The sequence below is a fragment of the Tauraco erythrolophus genome, chromosome 2 (assembly GCF_009769465.1).
Source record: "Tauraco erythrolophus isolate bTauEry1 chromosome 2, bTauEry1.pri, whole genome shotgun sequence".
NCBI lineage: Eukaryota > Metazoa > Chordata > Aves > Musophagiformes > Musophagidae > Tauraco > Tauraco erythrolophus.
Window position 1 is genome coordinate 49,414,760 of NC_141466.1, and position 18,253 is coordinate 49,433,012.

Genomic DNA, 18,253 nt, shown 5'->3' on the forward strand with positions numbered 1-18,253 from the left:
TATATAAAATAGATATATTTACCACTCATCTCATTTTAACTAATGGTTGACAGTTTTGAACAGTTAAGTCCAGATGACTCCAACTATTTAGCTGACAGAGTGAAATGAGTAGTTTTTTCCTCTCTAGCTACTAGGTAACACTTAACTACCTGCACAATTTTGAAAAGATCAGTTCTCCTATCAGAAGTACCAGGGACCTTATCCATACAGACATTCAGCCATTTCAACACTTGTGCAACTCCACTATAAAAAACAACCTTTAAGCACAGTACTGTAGGATGACCAATATCAGTTGTAAAAAATATCAGACCAACATTTATGAATATTTCACCCTTTTTTACAGTCACTTGCTTGCAGGAAAAATGGTATAGGCTGCTCAGGAGAGGAGCCGAGCCTTCCCTAGGCAGCAATCCTGCGGCACAGGAGAGCGTGCGGTCATTACAGCCCCGAGTGCGCGTTCCTGGCAGTGTCATTTGACAGATGCAACTGGCCTGACTGTATAAAATAATAAGTTATTCCCGGCTGAAAACTTCTTCAGACCCAGTGACACCTTTGGGTAACAACTGCAAAGGTCAGCCTTCAGCTTTGGTGAGGTGAACGTTGAAAAACAATTTGGCTACACGCTGTACTAACGTTATAAAGGAGGACAATTTCCCCTGATTAAAGGGCAGTGGGATCACGGCCTCCCTTTTCTACTCCTAGCTTTGACATTTCTCCAGTAACAGGGACTTGTTTTGGCAGCTTTAAGAAAATATCAACTCTGAAATCTTTCTACTCTTGTTTGGAAAAAAGCTTCAGCAATTCATTTCAGCCAATATGAGCGTTTTAGTACATGGGCATGGAAGCAGTGCACTGTTGTATCACTGATTAACACAGTAATTCAAGACACCAGTAATCTGAGAAACTGTTTGGTTAGAGCTTTATACCATAATTGAGTGTGAATGTATTTATTTTCTCTTTCTTTTTTTCTTTTTTTCCCTTGGAAGGGAAGTTTTAATTTAAGAAGTATTCTGGGGTTTGTGACACATGAAACCATCAGCATTCTGTAGATACAAGGAAGCATCAGCTTTACTAAATCCTTTTTATTTAACATTCTTAAAATAGTAATTGCAATTCTTCAGAGATATGATGGATGAGAGACCATCATAAGGAATAAGTATGAGTGGTTGAGCTTGCTGTACTGTATGGGAGGACTACACCCTTACTGACCTGGGGAATAACTCCACAGAGTGGCCCAGGTGCTACACCAGATGTTGCAGACTGACATTAACTCTGCAAATGGATTGTGGGGCATTAACTGTCCCACCATTTCCCTTATTGTCTGGGCATCACAGGTCTCTTGCACATCTCCACTCCTGACTGGGAGGGCACAGGGCTAGCTGAGACATCCTTGTGGGACTGTAATGGGCTGTAGAAATTAAAATGGTACCGCACGTGTCCATGCTTATTTAGGATGCAGACTACTCTGCTACTCTACTATCTATACCAGCTTTTCCTGCTGTGGAAACAACCCAGTTAATTCTGGAGTGGTGCCTGGTCATAAATCATTGTGAAGGCTGCGTGGGTGATAGTGATTTGGATGCTAGTATCAAAACTGCACTAGCTACAGTATGCATCAGTTGGTAGAGTACTGGATGTAGTTTCTGTAGTTCATATATAGGTTTTTGTCAGGCAAACAGATACAATCTAGTTTCACAAATATGAAGTGCTGAGAAAGGTGCACTGAGTTCAAATCCATCCATCCTTGCAAACCAGAGGGTGAGTGCAAAGCAGTAGCATGCCTCTCGAGGGCAATGGTCTCATTTGTGGGAATCTGTCCTGTCCCTAGAAGAGTTCCTAGAAAAACGTAACTGAGGGCTTCACGCCTATTTATCCATTAGCTTGTCCTCAAAGCCCTTCTCCACGTAGACGTAACTTAAACCAGCAAAAAGCCTTGTTGAAACTGCTGCTTTTATATTTTTCTTTTTCTTTTTGTAAGAGACTAACTCTTGTACTTTTATTGTGTAGAGAACACAGCTGACATTATTACCCACATGCTTAGCGGCGCCAGTGCTGTAACGGATGACGCTAGTACTTAAATGCTCTAGGAAGACAGGAGTGGGCTGAAGCCATTTTTAGAACAACATGCTATTTTCTTTTTTAGTGCTGACTCATTCACTGTACCTTGTGGTATGTTTACCTTGATTGCTTGCTGCTTTGCAGGCTGTTGAATGGCTGAGGGAGGAATATTAATCAGTGACACGTAGCACTGTGCTCCAGAACTTCAGTGACGGTGAGAGCTATGCTCTTGTCTGTCTTTAGAGTTTATTGTAGAAATTATTTTTCTTTAACTAGCGTTCACAGGTATTTCAGTCCTCGTAACTGTAAGCGACACTTCCGTATTCATCATTTTAGCACAGCTACGTGGTACATACCCGCTTTTTCTGTTGAAAATCTTTTCTCCTCACTAGAACTCGTATCAGAGTAAAATTAATCAAAGTCATTGCACTGTGTATGTGTTGAACCTAATTAGCCAAAACTGCTGATGAAGACAGAAGAGATTTCACAACTCATTTATCTTTTTCTTAACATATTTTATATTGAAATTAAAATGACATGAAGAGCAGTAGCAGCCGCTATAGCTAAAGCGGTACAAAAGTGCGCTTTAGTGCATGTATTATCTACTCGGGCTATTCTGCCTGCAGAGTGAGATGACAGAAGTGTTTTGTGCCCAGAAATGCATTTGTAGCTCAATTTGTCTGCATTCAAAACAGAAATTAAAGGCCCATACATAAAAACTGTTGCTAATCATTCACAAGAATCAGATAAATGCTATTAGTGTGCAGTTACAAAGGGCTGCTCTCTGCTCCTGTGGTGCTAGTTGCCTGTCTGGTTCACATTACAGTTAAGCTGATTTAACAATGAGCTGGAGTCCAAAGGAGCTTACCACTCTTTCCCTCTCCCTTCTCTCTGCACGTTCCCACCACCTCCACTGTAGCAGGAGTGACGTAAATCCAATCCGAGCTTTAGATGAGAAAAATAATCACTATTTTATACAGCTTTATTTGTACTAATTTAGTTCTCTGAAACTGATCACTTCAGGACTAGATGACCACCCATGCTGGAACAAAGCACATCCTTGACTGAATCATCTCTAAGTTACAATAGCACACTCCCTGTTCAAGGAGATTCTCCAGCTGCAAGGACTGGATGTGGAGGAGCAGGGACTGTAAAACCCTAAGAGAGGAGCCAGAGGTTAGGCTTGGAGATTTATCAGGTTTAAGAAATACCTGCTTTCAACCCTAGGACATGACTTAAGAGTATAATGTGCAGATGCCTTCAAAACCTCTTTTCTCATCTTCTGTTTTCAGGCATCTGTGAATTTGGTAGAAGCTCACTTCTTAGAAAGAAATTTCCTTTGTTCACTCTTCAGAGCCTCATTTTTACAGAAAAAGCAGCTCGGTAATTACTGTGGAAGACAAAATAGAAGCCCAGAAACATAACACAGAAAGCATGGTCTCATGTAGAGGCCTGACATACTGCCATGGTCTTCCAGTTTGGGACCCTGTATACCAAAAGTCCCCAGTGGAAAACAGAAGTAGCAATATTTTATACAGATGTTGAAAGAAAACATAACAAGAAGGAGACCAGTAGATAGAAAAGTGAGTTGGGTACAATCAATCCTCATGTAACTAGGTAGAAGAGTAAAATCTATATATTTATTATAAATTTATAATACTAATATATAAGCATAGAAAATGATTTTTTATTATTCTGAGTTATGTTTATGTATTCACATATAAGATTGCTGAAGGACTATAATTTCACAACTTTGCTTTAAAAATAATTTAAAATTATATAGCTGACATCACTCAGGAGAAATGTCTTTTAATATCATGTGTTGTAATGCTATAAACACAGAGATCCTGTGAAGGGCCTGGGGTTTTTCACTAAGCTGTTCACTTGTGTGAAAATCTGCTGCTGCATAATCAGCTTCATAATCCCTTGAATTCTCATTTCCAGATATTCTGGAGTAAGGCAGTAAACTCTCCTGGCTAGAGATCTTGACATGTTTCTCCACCTTTCTCAGTTTCTGAACCTAACGATTATTTTTATCCAATCAGTATTTAGTGATGCTTCTTACACTGCCGTAAGAAAAGTTAAATATCCTTCCTCAGTTTTGCAGATAGAGTAATTGAAGTGTGCAGTGATTAACAAATTACATTTCCTGGGTCAGCGAGAAAGTTCACAGCAGAGCTAATAATGGGACTTTTATCTCTGGTCTTAATGATTACAGTGTGACAGCACAGCATCCCTCAAAGTAGAAGTTTCAAAACTAAGCATTTTGTTATTACATTGACAGAATGGGGTCCCTTCAATTTGTTTGCTGACCTTGGGCTAGTGAATAAGCCAGCCACTCAATCTGAAGGATATCTGTGCTCTGAATGGGGTATTCAGATTTAACAGAACACATTTTATTTTAATATTTTGTAATGAGAATATTCCTATTGTAGAATTCCTGGTGTTATTGCTCTGGACACAATTATAGATTCTTCATTGTAGTAACTGAACATCTAAGTCTTAACAAATTTTCATTATAGGATCTCTGTGAATAGGGAATGGCTACTATCCAATTTTTAAAGGGGCTTAAAAACAAAGATCACAGAGAAAATCTCTGGTGCCGCAAAAATTTAAATTCACATCTCCTAGTTTTTAAGCTGGATTAACCTACCAGTGGATGAACTTTCCTAATTACTGGATGAAAACTCCTTTCTATAGTCATCTCAAATTCACAAAAAGCCTAAAACAATGACTATGCAAAATGTGCTTTCCTACTCCCTAGACTTGCCACTGGGCTTGATCTAAAGCTTAGCAATAACCAAGTTAGTTTATGAACTCAATGTTTCACATTCACTTTAGGATGCTGATATAAATTGGGATTAAGGAGAAGGCCCATGAAAACTAAAAACTGGTGGCTTCTGCAAACTAAAATGAGATGAAAAGAGTGGAGAAGAGGAAACAATGAAACGTGATGAGAAGGAAAGCACAAAACCCACCAGAGATGTAGAGGAACCAGGGATGCCTGTGTAGAAATAGGAGCATGTCATGGTAAGGAAAAAAAGCTAGCCATTACCTAAACTTCTCTATAGTGCCAGAGCTGTACACATGGTTTTAGAACACAGACACAAGTGGAAGTCTCTGCCCAGGACACTCTTCCAGTGCTGTCTCGCTGAGTTACACTAAAAACTTCAGGGGAGTGCAGGCTCTTTTACATACATGAGAACTGTACTTGGATATGATAAAATATCACAGCTGTTAGTCTAATTTGGAATCAATTTGCATGGTAATTCTATGAGGGTTGCACTTTCTTTATTTTCCTTCTCTGCAGTGAGGAACCTTCCCTTTTTCAGTAGGGAAGATTGATCCTGGATGTCTGCATATGAGTTTGAAAAAATCTGGCTCTTCAAGTGTGACTCATTACTATTTGTCCGCTATTGCTCAGCAGGGAGAGAGCTCTGCACAGAAGTACAGTGGTTGCTAGTCCGTATTTGTTGGCTTCTGCAGAGCCTACGGAAACCAATAATCTCTAAATAGGTATATCTGGAGTGGAGATTTGCCCATGTTTATGTGAGAATCAGTTAAGTTCTGGAGAAAGAAAAGTTCCTTAAAGAGAAATAAAAGAGAAGGCACTCAGAATAATGAGGGCTTTGCAGACAGTACTTGGTAAAAATATCTAAGGCAATATTTGTATACTACATTTTTTCCAGTGGCAAAGCCAGCTGAAGAAATTATCCTCCCAGCTATTCCTTCCTTTCTGCTCTACCCTCACTGCAGTTCTCTGTACACCCTGATGCGCTAATGACACTTGTCACGGGACTGTGCTGGACCTAGGCCATGTAAATGATGTAAATGTGTAAAAAACCTCACATTTTGGAAGCTAATTTTTAAACCCATATCATTTTAACATCCAGATCATCCCGCAGCATCATAAATGGCTACACTAGTATGACATTGGGGTAGCGAATGGCAGCAAGCAGTAAGTATAGAAGTTTAAATATAGGAGAAAGTGGGAGCTTCTTGGTTGCTGCTCAAGAAAACAAGAGTTCAGAACACCACCACAATTTGAGTATCGGGCCTGAAATATTTATCTCCCTGTTACCCATATAACTTTTAACAAGGGTAGCTTATCATATGGTCTCAAGAGGTTCAGTTCATCATGATTTTGGGTCACCTGGTCAAAAAAAGGAAGTTTGTGAGTAATCATCATCATGACAAAGCAATTGAGTACACCAGTAAATCTGTTCCCCTGTTACTTAGAACAACCTGGAGAAAAGTAATAAAATAACACAAAAATAGAAATTCACACAGCATTTTTAAAAAATTACTCATTTACAGATGTATTTGACACACTTTTTCTGGCCCACAGACTGCTGGGAGAACTGCCCCTTTTTCAGTTCTATGTATGGACTTTATCGAGATGTGTTCCATGTGAACTCCAAAGATGAAAATGCATCGACTGACTTTAAACTAATTTATATCACACTGGCTTTATTTAGTTTTTAATCTCTGCCCTACAAACCAAGACAAAAGCTACAGTTTTCTCACTTTAATGAAATATCTGCATTAGGTGAGCCATACAGATATTCTTTAAGAGACATACGCATATTACCTTTCTATTTTTTACGATGACTTAATGGCATAAACTGTGATGCTTTTTCCATTATAAATATTAAGAAAATCTTCCTCTTACCTGAAGGTAATGGCATGGCCTCAAGGAAGGTTTGATTTCCTGATGAACCAAAGGCTTATCTAAGTTCAGTGATGATTTGCGATAAGCTTCTTTAGCCTGACTTACTGTCAGCGTGGACCAAGAACTCCTTTTCATATATTTACCATCAGGGGTCATTGCTAGCCCTTCACAAGCCGAACATTTCACGTCATTGTTACTTTTGGAAGTCTTCAATGAGAGATCCCCAAAATGCCCCTGGAGTGCCTCAGGGTAGCAATGGGATATATGATCTGCATGGTGCCGATTTACCACACTAGGTGTTCGGTAAGTGCTATCACTGTCCAAATTATCATCAGAGCTCCACCAGCTGCTCATTCCAGATTTATGTTTGCTTTCTGGTTTTCTCTCCTTACTTTTACTCCTTTTGCTATGCTTGGAATGGTGCCCATGATGATGATCGTCACCTCGACTGTCTCCCTTTGTTCCATTAACGTTGCCCTTGGATGATCCTTCCAGAGAATGAGATTTAGTAAAAAGTTTCTGGACTGAATGAACGAGATGGCGTATTCTTCCTGGGCTCTCACTGCGTTGTTCCGCAGCTGTTGAGGTCCTCTGGTACTGTAAAGTGTGAAACCCATCCCGATGAAGAGGAAGTTGTTTCTCAAATTGGTCCAAAAGATTTGCAGGAATACGGTTAATCTTAGGGTTACCGTGAGACATGGCGCAGTCGTCTCTTGAGTCGTAATGTGAGCTGTAGTGCATTCTGGGGAAAGTGCTACTTGACATGTGATCGCCCATTACCATGGGCATCATCATGCATTCAGAATGAATGGAGCTGCGTGGTGAGCAACGATGGTGGTCCATCGGGCAACTCTCCGTGGGGCTGAGAAGATACGATTGCCTTGGTTCCTGCCCATGGTGGATATGGTCGTGGGTGTGTTCACAATCTTCAGGGGATGCTAAGCCACAAGTATGAGCTGAACATAACTGTGGTTGGTTGCGACTACCAGATAATCCTTTCATATTCCTCGAAGCAGGAGAGTATCTTTCTTCATTGAAGTGCTGAGAAGGCGACCATGAGTACTGCTGGTCTGTCAGGACAACATATAAAACCTATGTTATGTGTCTGATTAAAAGATTAATTTGAAAAATCCAAGTATATCGCAAAATTAAATATCTTTTTCTCTATGAGTTTGATGGAAACACTCACCATCCGTGGAATTTCATTTACCGTTTTAAAACTGGTTAAAATTGCTCACTACGAGCAATTTATGGGGTGATTGCAGCTTCCTTCCTGTTTGCAAAACTGTCTGCTGGCAGCTCTAAATTTTACGAAGCTATTCGTTATGCAGATTTACTCAAATAGATGTAATGGATACATTCAAGTACTCAGTTTATTATTTGCTATTCGGAATTCATATGTCAAACTTTGTGGCTAGTCATTGAAGTTACGTGGGTCTAGCTTCTATTTCTGTGGTTTATCAGTTGGATGTCTAAACCTAAATGTATCCTTTCTCCATGGAGTCAGTTTTGTATCACAAACTGAACTTCATTTTCTCAAATGAATCTCAGCTTCAGGATCCCAAGTTCACTGTTCATAAACATAAATAACAAACAGCAAAGGGAAAAAGAATATGAACATGCTGAAATGAAGCTTAATTTTTATACCTCTAAACAGTTTATGAATAAGCATTTCATACTATTTGAACATCTTTTATCCTTAGTCCAGAAGTATTATTGCTATTCTTATGTACAGTCTTCTTTATTAGGCAGTTTATTCCCTTTTTATGTCCAAATTACAAAATATTTATTTACTGACTCTCTGTTATTCCTAATGAAACAAATCTCTTTAGATACAAGCCACAGGTTTTTATATATTCAATTATTTGTTCCTATGGATCATGTGCTCCAAGTTGTGGTTATTAAACAAGCACGATTACCAAATAAGAGTAGCTCGTAAGTAAAGATTTTGATACTCAAGCCTTTGATTTTTTTTCTCTCATGCAATTTCTTGCAGCTGTCAAATGTTACAAAGAGAAAAATAAAAATAAAAAAACAAACCAGAAATGCTTCAAATTGATTTTTGTATTCACTTTCCCTCTTCAATTTCAGCTTATTTAAGCAACATTTCGAAAGCAGGCAAAGATATAGAATGCAAGACAATCCTTTAGAGGATCAGACAGATGCATAAGTGTTTATATGACCCACTTAGCACAGTCTTTCTGCAAATTTGCTCTAAAGAATCTAAATAATCTTGCACAGGTGCCCGATACAAGGAATTTGAAGGCCTCAAGCAGAATGGGAGCTAGAGAATATGTACTCGTTATATGCAACATAACCAGACACTGGAGACCAGCCTCTAGATACAACATAGTAGCCAATTTTTAGGGGTTTCTAAGCATATGTCAGAACTCTCCTAAATCATATTCCCACTACTGCTGAAAACTCAATGCCTGCATATGGTCATGAAAAAAATCAATACTCATGTCTCTTTAATTTTATTCAGTTAACAAGTGTTACGTTATGCTATCTTGAGTTCAGAATGCAATTTGTTGCAAATCTCTAAATTTCCTATAGTGGAAGATGCTTAGATAATTTTATTAGATCCTAATTTCAACAGAGCTTTGCATAATGTTTTAAAATGAATATAGCATTACACTAATAAACAATAAAGTATTCTTCTTCACTGTAGGTGCAATCCTACCACACTAAAGTCAAAGATGGATTTAAGGGCCCAAATTTCACCTCCAGACTTTGTCATGGTGCGAAATGATGCCTGTGTGCATATATCGTTTTCTGCTTCTATTTTGTTTTTAATACTGGTTTCTTTTACTGAATTCTTCACTATTCTGACATTAAAATAAAAACTTATTACTGTCTATTACTCAGTCTGTCATACTATTTAGGTTATAATACCCTGCATAAATGTAATTACAAAAAGGAAATATAACTGTTTCTCTGAAATAACATTATTTTGATTATCCAATTAAAAGTAGAGCTATATATAGACAAGGTAGTAAATTAAAACAGTGCATTGGGATTCAGCCACTTAACAAGCACTGCAATTAATGGTACTTAACCCAGTATATTACCAAACATTATCAGGGGAATAATAATGGTCCATGTGTTGAACTTAGACTGTGCTTTCCCTAAAGTGTTCCCAAAGCACCTGACAGAGATTGCTGCATTAGTTCCTACAATCCCATGAGATGTGGAAGGCACTGTTCTCCTTTTACGGAAAAGGAAACTGGAGTATAGGCAACATTTTCCAAAGTGCTTGTGGACTTGCTGATTTTCGTTTTCACAGCAGTATGAGCCAGAGAGAGGTGGAAGGATGCTCCTCCGTCAAACCGACAGCATGATGAGAGTCATCCCTGAGCCTTTTCGTCATAATCTTGCACACCTACGAATGAAGGTAACTCTTGCGCTACATCTCTGAATCACCAATGCATTTCAGAAAAATAATAATAATAATAATAAAAAAGCAAAGGCATGGCAGAGATCCAGAAGGAAAGAAAGAGTTAGCCAGGAATAAGAAACTCATTTAAGCAAGTTCCCTAGCACAGAACTGCTAGTCCCTGGTGATTTCTTTAGTCCTCACACAGCACCAAACATCGCCCAGAAGGCTTCAAATATTTTCATCCTGTTACATCCCTAGGAATATGAGACAGCATGATTTGATTGCACTGCAATGGATAATCTAACCACAGCTTTCCCATCCCTCATGACTCTCTATGATTCCAATTCAGTGGGACTGTAGAAAAATACAGTTTTCTGTACGTTTCTTTCACAGCCTTATATCATTTTATGTGCCTCATGGAATTTCTGATTATTTTTTTTGTTTGAAACACAGTTGTTTGAAACTACTATAGGCATTTAATAAGCACAATCAAAATGATTAAAACATGAATTAAGAAGGGGATATTTTCCAAAAGTAATTTTCCCCTCTTAAATCTGCCATAAAGAGTAACTGATACCAGATAAAGTCTCAAATTACTTACATGTGCATAATCTAAATTTATCACTCCATTTAGGTTTGGGCTCTGCTTGAGACATCAAACCTGTTCTGTGTTCTAGGCACCATTACTTGTTCTTACAAACTCTCTGAAAATCTTCAGAATTTTGCATTATAATGTATACATTTATCAAGTCATCTGTGCTTTGTATTATTCAGTCAACTTTGTTCAGGAGGCCTGTTTCAGGGCTCGAAGAAACAGTTGAGCTATGGCTGCATGAATTACTGTGTGATACCAGACCAGTGTAATTGACCATGTGCTACCTCTTAGCCTGCCAGAAAAGCAAAGAAAAATGTGCTAGCTTAAAATTCAATTAAGCTAACATGCTTTTCTAGCATTTGCAAGGGACTAAAAGTGTGTCTATGGTCAATGTTCACAGCTCAGCTGATTCATAAAAATTCGTAAAGCTATAGTATTATTTTTTTTTATTCAATCCTTTAAAAAGAAATTTAAGATTTTGGTATAACAAAACAATGCCAGATTTATCCCATAATAACAGATTGGACTGGAATTTTAGTCTATGTCTTGAAGATAATAATATGTAGAATAAAATATAAGGGTGGTTTGTTTGTTTGTTTGTTTGTTTAACAAAGCCCAAAACAGATCCTATGTTTTCTTGGGATTATCACTCCAAAAATGTTAAAGTAATTGAGGATACTAATGTCTAGTCCTCTAAAAGAAAGTGCCTCCATCAGAATCAAAGAAAGAAAGGGAGACAGAAAAACAAATAAACTTAACCCAAAGCAGACAGAGAAATAAGAACAGAGGAAAAAATATATTATATGTGAGCACAGGAATGGCTTTTACTTTAGGTTTCATCAGTGCAAAATGGAATCTTTCCATTGACTTCAATGGAGAGTCAGACAACACATACAGACCATGGGGAAGACCTAGACCAAGATATAGGCTGTTATGTTAGACAGAATCCAGGAATTCCAAAATCCTGAAAATCCCTTAAAGCTCTTCTTTTAAGAGACTACTGTTCAGATAGGTCAGCCTTTAACCTTGACAAATGGAAGGATTTCTGCATCTCTTCCTGTCTATTACAACTCTTTCCCTGTTATGCCATGTTCTTTCCTGCTTTTTCCCCATTTTTTCTTCTGGACTTTCTGATGCTAAAAGAGTTGCTGTCTTGTTTCAAGTAGATGTTAGTTTGTCTTCAGGGCCCGGTCCCAATTTTTAAAGCATTCAAGCTTCTCCCTTGTGCCACTCAGTATCAAAGGAAGAGAGAGAGGTTCAAGGACCAAGAATATTGTTTGAAATAATGAATTAGAATTAATATTAATGTTCTAGGGCAAAAGAGAAAAAAAACTCTAAGTAATGAAAAATAAGGGCTCTGCATCTCTAAGTTCCTGGAACATTACTCTTTGCTGAAGAGAATCAATATAAAAACACTGGAAACCTCTCTGATACTCAAAACAAGTGCACGTCTCCACAAATCTTTTTGTACAAATCTTTTTGTGTGTTATGTATTGAAAGGAAGCTTTTGGAGAATAATAATAATTCCTGGAATCACTAAATGGTGCCTGATTTTTTGCTGTTATTTATTCATTTATTTTTTTGCAAAGCACTTCCTTTTCTATTGAGAAATTAATTTAAATTGCTTTAACCTTATAAGCCCCTTGGTAAACTGCTTACCCATATGAAATATTTGTGCTGTTTTCACTGGAGAAGAAACAGCTCTTTTGAATAGTGTAACCAGCAAAACACATTGCTGAAAAGAGATACCTAATCTAACTCTCAGAAAGATGTGGTAAAGAAAACCAGATTGCTGCATTGTGCTGTTTCACTCAGTTCAATTAGTGCTGTAATGTATTGTGAAAAAAATATACTATAACTAAAACAAATATTAAAAAGTGTAAACACAAGTATATTAATCAAATCAGTACATATTAAATATTAAACTGCATAAATAAAATGTTTTAACTGGAGATTTGTCTGCCCAAGGACTGCAGTAAGTTGCATTAGATAAGCACCGTTTCCTCATTAACTTATTATAGTATTTTTCTCTGTTTTATTCTAACCTTGAAAATCATTATTTCCAGGGACTGAGGAGAGTGACTAATCTGTCAAGTTCAAGGAAGAAATTCTGGAAATGCCTTAAGCTGCTATTCTGGTCTCATGATATGTCCAACCTATTTACGTAGCACACCACCGTATATAAAATGTACATAAAACTGCAAAGATTGGGTGACTACCTGACTTCAACCTCCAGCTTTAGAAGATTACTTGTATTTTCTGTTACACTGAGTTGATGCTTTTGCACTTCATGCAGTGCTACCTATCTGTGAATTCCTATCTAACATTTCAGGCTACTTCCTTGAAATACCGAATTTTGAGGGGTTGCATCTCCTCAAAAGTAAGTAATATTGGCTCTATCAGGGCTACCAGAACAACGTACTTTATGCATCCAATCTCCCTGCGCAGTCAAAGGAGAGAAGTAGGCAGTTCTGAGGACCTAATGCCAAACACCAACATGTTCAAGACTGTTGAGCAAACAGTAACCATGAGCTGCGCATGGATTCCTATTTGTTCTGACACTTAAGCCTGAAAAGAAAATACCACTCTATTCAGGATCCTGGGCGGTCATTATGGTAGGCACCTATGGCAATCTTATACTAGTAGACTAAACAGAGCTAGAGGATGTGATCATAGAATCATAGAATCATAGAATGGTTAGGGCTGGAAGGGACCTTCAAAGCTCATCTAGTCCAACCCCCCTGCAAGGAACAGGGATATCTCCAACTAGATCAGGTTGCTCAGGGCCTCATCCAACCTGGCCTTGAACGTCTCCAGGGATGGAGCATCCACCACCTCTCTGGGCAGCCTGTTCCAGTGTTCTACAACTCTCATCAGTCCATACAGTTAAAAAGCTGCTGTCATAGTTTTGTACTAAGTAAACAGAACTCTTCCAATCAATATATAGGTATGATTTCAAGAATAATATGGACCAAGAATTGTTACAAATATGCTATCTGGATGCGGTTTTACTTTGGAGTCATGACTCATTTCAGCCTGAAGTACATAACTGAAAAATGTCAGATGAATACCACCTTTCATGTACGTATTTACCTCTGCTGACTACAGCGAAAGCTGTGGAAGACAAGTTCTGATGCAGAAAAATACACCATAAATATATAAATGTAGGTGATCTGAGGCACATGTCTAATGCTAAAACATGGAAAATGATTTGACAGCCCAAGCTAAATCAGTGGAACCACAAGACAAATAACGACCAAGGGTAAGATGTTTTTTATAACTCCTATGTTAGATAAAAATGGACATGCAAATTCTATTCCTAAAACAGCATCAGTGACCAGAACATACCAATTTGGAGCAAAGTCAGAAAACCCAAAGGGAGAAGTAAGGAGCATGTGGAGTGCTGCCATTTATTCAGTGCAGTCACAGTTTTGAGCACTGATGCACAACAGTTCTTTGACTTCAGCTCCACCCATCTTTCAAATAAAGGTTAGAAGACTGGCAATCCAACATCCCAAGGGATTTATTTCTGAGATAAACAAACATGATCAAAGAAAAGGGTATATAGTAGAAGGAGTGCAGCATAACTGTCAATGAAAGCTAACTGGGAAAGCTGTGACCAGGGACATGTTAAAGCAGTTACAACAACGACCGCCTGGCATGGAGACTAGAGAATGCTATATGTGAAAAAGGAGAGATGAGGAAACAGGATTTGAGGAATGAAGACATTCCACATCTTACGGGCAGAAGAGCGGGGACCTTGGCCTCTGTGGGGAGGATGAGAGGCACAATATAGTGCCCACGCCACAACAAAGGACAGGACAGAAATCCATGAGAGGCAATATGGGATTCCAGGGTTTGGAGTGGGGGGATGCAGGGATTCCTCAGGATGGTGTAAAATTAATTTCCATTGGCTTGAAGTGTATGATGCCCCAGTATTGATCGGTATGTAACATAACAGACCTTCACAGTGCATTTCAAGTTTGAAGTACATTGCCACTATTCACCTTTTCAACAGTGCCATGATAGTGGTTTATGACTAACATTTTTTCACAGAATCTGTATGATCAGTGAAGCTTTGGAAAAATATAATGTATCAGGATTTGATTGACCTAAACTAACTAACACGTAAGCTATTTCCTGTAATCTTCTGGAGAAATGCAGCTGTATGGAGTTAAACAGGGCTTCACTATGTGAATATCATTAAACAATTGGTTATAAGAAAATTTGTTATAATGTCTCCAAATGTAGACCAGAAAAGCTAGCCCAACACCACTAAACTTCTTTTGTTCCTTGTTGTGCCTGGCTTTATGGACTTCTTTTCCCAAAGAAGAAAATCTTGCTGCTCACAGTTGCCAGAATTTGGTCAAACAGGAGACAATCAGTTTCCCTTGGTATCATTAAACCTGCAACCATTTTCTCAGCAATTAAAGAAAGCCAAAGTAATTGGGTAGTAGAGCCTAAAGATGTACACAGGAGTCCACACACAACTCTAGAAGCAAAAGGGCAATCCTCTTCATGTTGATGGCAATGACGAATCTCCCATTAACTTCACTGGTGTTGGTGTTAGTCGTAGGCATTTGCTGAGAAAATTTCTCAGTAAGTTTGCCTGTGAATCTGTGAGGAGGATCACCTCTAATCATGGCTGTATTTTACAGAAAGCACAATTCATGCTGAACTGGAATAAATGTGTTAGAAGCCTGGACGGGTCCCCAGAGAGGTGAAACTGCCTCTGCTGAAATACTGCCATTGATAGCACAGGGGCCAAGATTTAATCCCAAGGATCTAAACCACTTGGACCAACTATTCAGCTGAATGGAACTACCAAATCTCCAAGGTTTCTTTTCTAATATGAAATACTAATCATTGATTCTTAAATGAAAATCAAACAAAAGAAACAATGCTGGTATTTATGAACCTCTTCCTTGAATGATTTTTTTTGGTTAATGTTTCTGGAATTCTTCTGAATTTGTCCTTTATTTATGATGACATATCACGGAGGAAGTTTACCATCCTCTGTAATACTGAGGGGACTGTAAGAACTAATGCTTCTATATCCAAGCAAAAATATTTATTACACATTCCTTCTAAATTGCCTTTTATTATTTCTTTAAAACATAGATATACTTTAAATGTTTTGCTTATTTTATAGAGTGCTCTTCTAGGAAAGAAATAATCTAAGCACTATTTCTCAAAAACATTGATTATTGCCACAGAATATATGCCTATTCAATTTAAAATACCTTGCTATTTCAAAATCTCCTTTTTTTTTTTTTTTTAATCATTCAATATAGCTTTTAAATTATCAGAACTGAAGAAAATTATTTGATTTTCTGTTTTCTTCAGCATCAGTTCTTTGCAGCCTTTTGATTCACCAAAAATTTCAAAGTTCCAGCCTTGGTCTGACCCAAAACAATTATTTCTTTTACTTTTTGGAGTTCATCATTATCCGCTCAGTTGTACACCCTTGGCACTGCCTCTTGCTGCTTTGTCATTGTATTGTGAACTTTTCTGCTCAGCTCAACCCACTGAGATGGAGGAGGTCTCATCCTGATTTTTCTATGGGGTGCAGGAAGAAACAGCAGCCTGGTGACAAGTTCCCTTTTAAACCTGTTGCTATAGTAACAGAAAATCTCCCTCTTTCCATAACCTTCAGACTGGGAATTTTTCAAATCAGGGTGCTGCCTCTTTTCTGCCTGGCTGAGCTCTGTTTTGGGTGTGTGAAAAACATTCCAAATATTCGTTGCCTTTTCCGGTGACCATTAGTGCCCAGACTGTCCATGTGACAGCGAAGGGTCAAACTGTGAACCCTGCTCCTGGACGAGGGGTCGAACTGCTCCTGGGATGAGGCGGTGGTGTAAATACCCACACCCTTGGCAAGTCTGTGACAGGGCATCTTAATATGCTGCTATCTATTTACAAAAAGAAATGATATTGTAAAAAGACGGAAAAACCAAACAGAATTGCACAAGGAATTCGTGATGAAAGGTGGCGACCAAACTCACCAGCGAAAGCCTGGGCTGTACTAGCAACATTTGCTGGTGTTTATCCTGCTGCACTAGTTACACTAGTGTGAATTCCCTTAAGAAGACAGACCAAATCAGCAACCTACATGGCCAGCACTGTCAGAGAGAGCCGTGGTTATGTATTGGTCTCCACACTGGAAGCACTTCCACCACCCTGGTTGTGCCAATACAAATTGTCCTGCCCTCGACAGAGCCTAAGCAGTCTATAACAAACATGGAGGTAGAGCACGGTTAACTGTTTTCTGGGGAAATGGAGAGCACATCGTTTAAGCTGCCCATCATGGGAAAACTTTTAAAAGACTGTACATTTTATCTTTTTGAAAGGAGACAATATGGTGGAGACACTCAGGAAAGAAGGCAGGCACGGTGAAGCGGTCATATGAGTCAGTCTCTCATCTCCATTGCAGCCGTTGCACTCTATGGGAAAGTAAATGCTGCGCATCAACTGTGCAGCCAGGTGTTACCGAGGTCAGCGAGGCATGAGGGAGAGGAAAACTTCCCTCCTTTGCTAACATCCCACGTGTGAAACTTATCTCAAGCTCACCTGCTCCCCGCTTCTTCTCTCTCACCCTTTTTCATGGAAAGGTCTTTTATTCGTTCCAGGGCAGACATTGGAATCAATAGTCCAGATGTGGTCTAACAACGGGATAAAGCTTCCCAATTTGGGAAAAACATATTTCCTCTGCAATTGAACTTAGGAGCCTCCTCAGCTGGACAGTCCCATCAGAATGCCCAAATCATTTAGAACAAAAATATTTGCTTCTTGGCAAAGTAATGAATGCATAAATCCCTTTTTATTCTGTAGTAGAAATGGATGAATAATTCATAACAAATAACCTATTTGATTAATCTTACATCCTCACAAATATCTTCTCTTGTTTGTGAATTGACCCTGGGCCTAATGGGATTTTTGCAGAGTTATCTGACGTTGAGGTGTTTAATTTTTAGAAATAGCTTCTGGTCTGCAGATTGTTAGTAAGCATTTGTTGCCAACAGTCTATAATTAAAATTCAGGATAGTTAGCATGTTTTTATATGATGCTCAGGCCATAAGATAGGATTTTGTTCTACGACTTAAAGTAATTCACAGAATAAGCTCTCAAGCATAACTAAAAGGAATTAAAAGTTTCAAATTTATTTTCTGAAAAACATTCCCCATTATTTCATTAATATTCTTGATCATCACATCAGTAAACTTCTACACTACAGTTTCTGGGTACAAGAAAAAGAAGAATTTGAAGTGGAATTATTTAAAGGTATGCTAGAATAATAATAAAAAAAGGTTATTTTTTGCAGTATCTGTTCAGCAATCTGCAGTCAAGATTTCCTGTCTAGCTATGAATTCGTTGTATGGTCCAGGATAAGGCCATGGGAAGTGATGACAGTGGCCACTGAATCCTTTGTATGATCTGGGATAAGGCCATAGGAAGCGATGACAGTGGCCACTGAGAGAATGACCTTGCCTCACTGGGTTGAAGTTAACCTGTGTGGATATCTCCTGAAGACTCAATTTCCCATAGCACA

The 18,253-nt window shown here is 38.5% G+C and overlaps 1 protein-coding gene across 4 annotated transcripts in view; it reads right to left on the bottom strand.

The window, feature by feature from the left end:
• Window positions 1-18,253, bottom strand: part of DLGAP2 (DLG associated protein 2) — a 388,943-nt gene that overhangs the window by 79,349 nt on the left and 291,341 nt on the right. For all 4 annotated transcript variants that reach the window (XM_086608344.1, XM_086608343.1, XM_086608342.1 and 1 more), the window contains one exon: window positions 6,731-7,800. In XM_086608344.1, coding sequence (XP_086464470.1) covers window positions 6,731-7,732 — 1,002 coding nt within the window. In that variant the 5' untranslated portion in view covers window positions 7,733-7,800. The remainder of the gene's footprint in view (window positions 1-6,730; window positions 7,801-18,253) is intronic.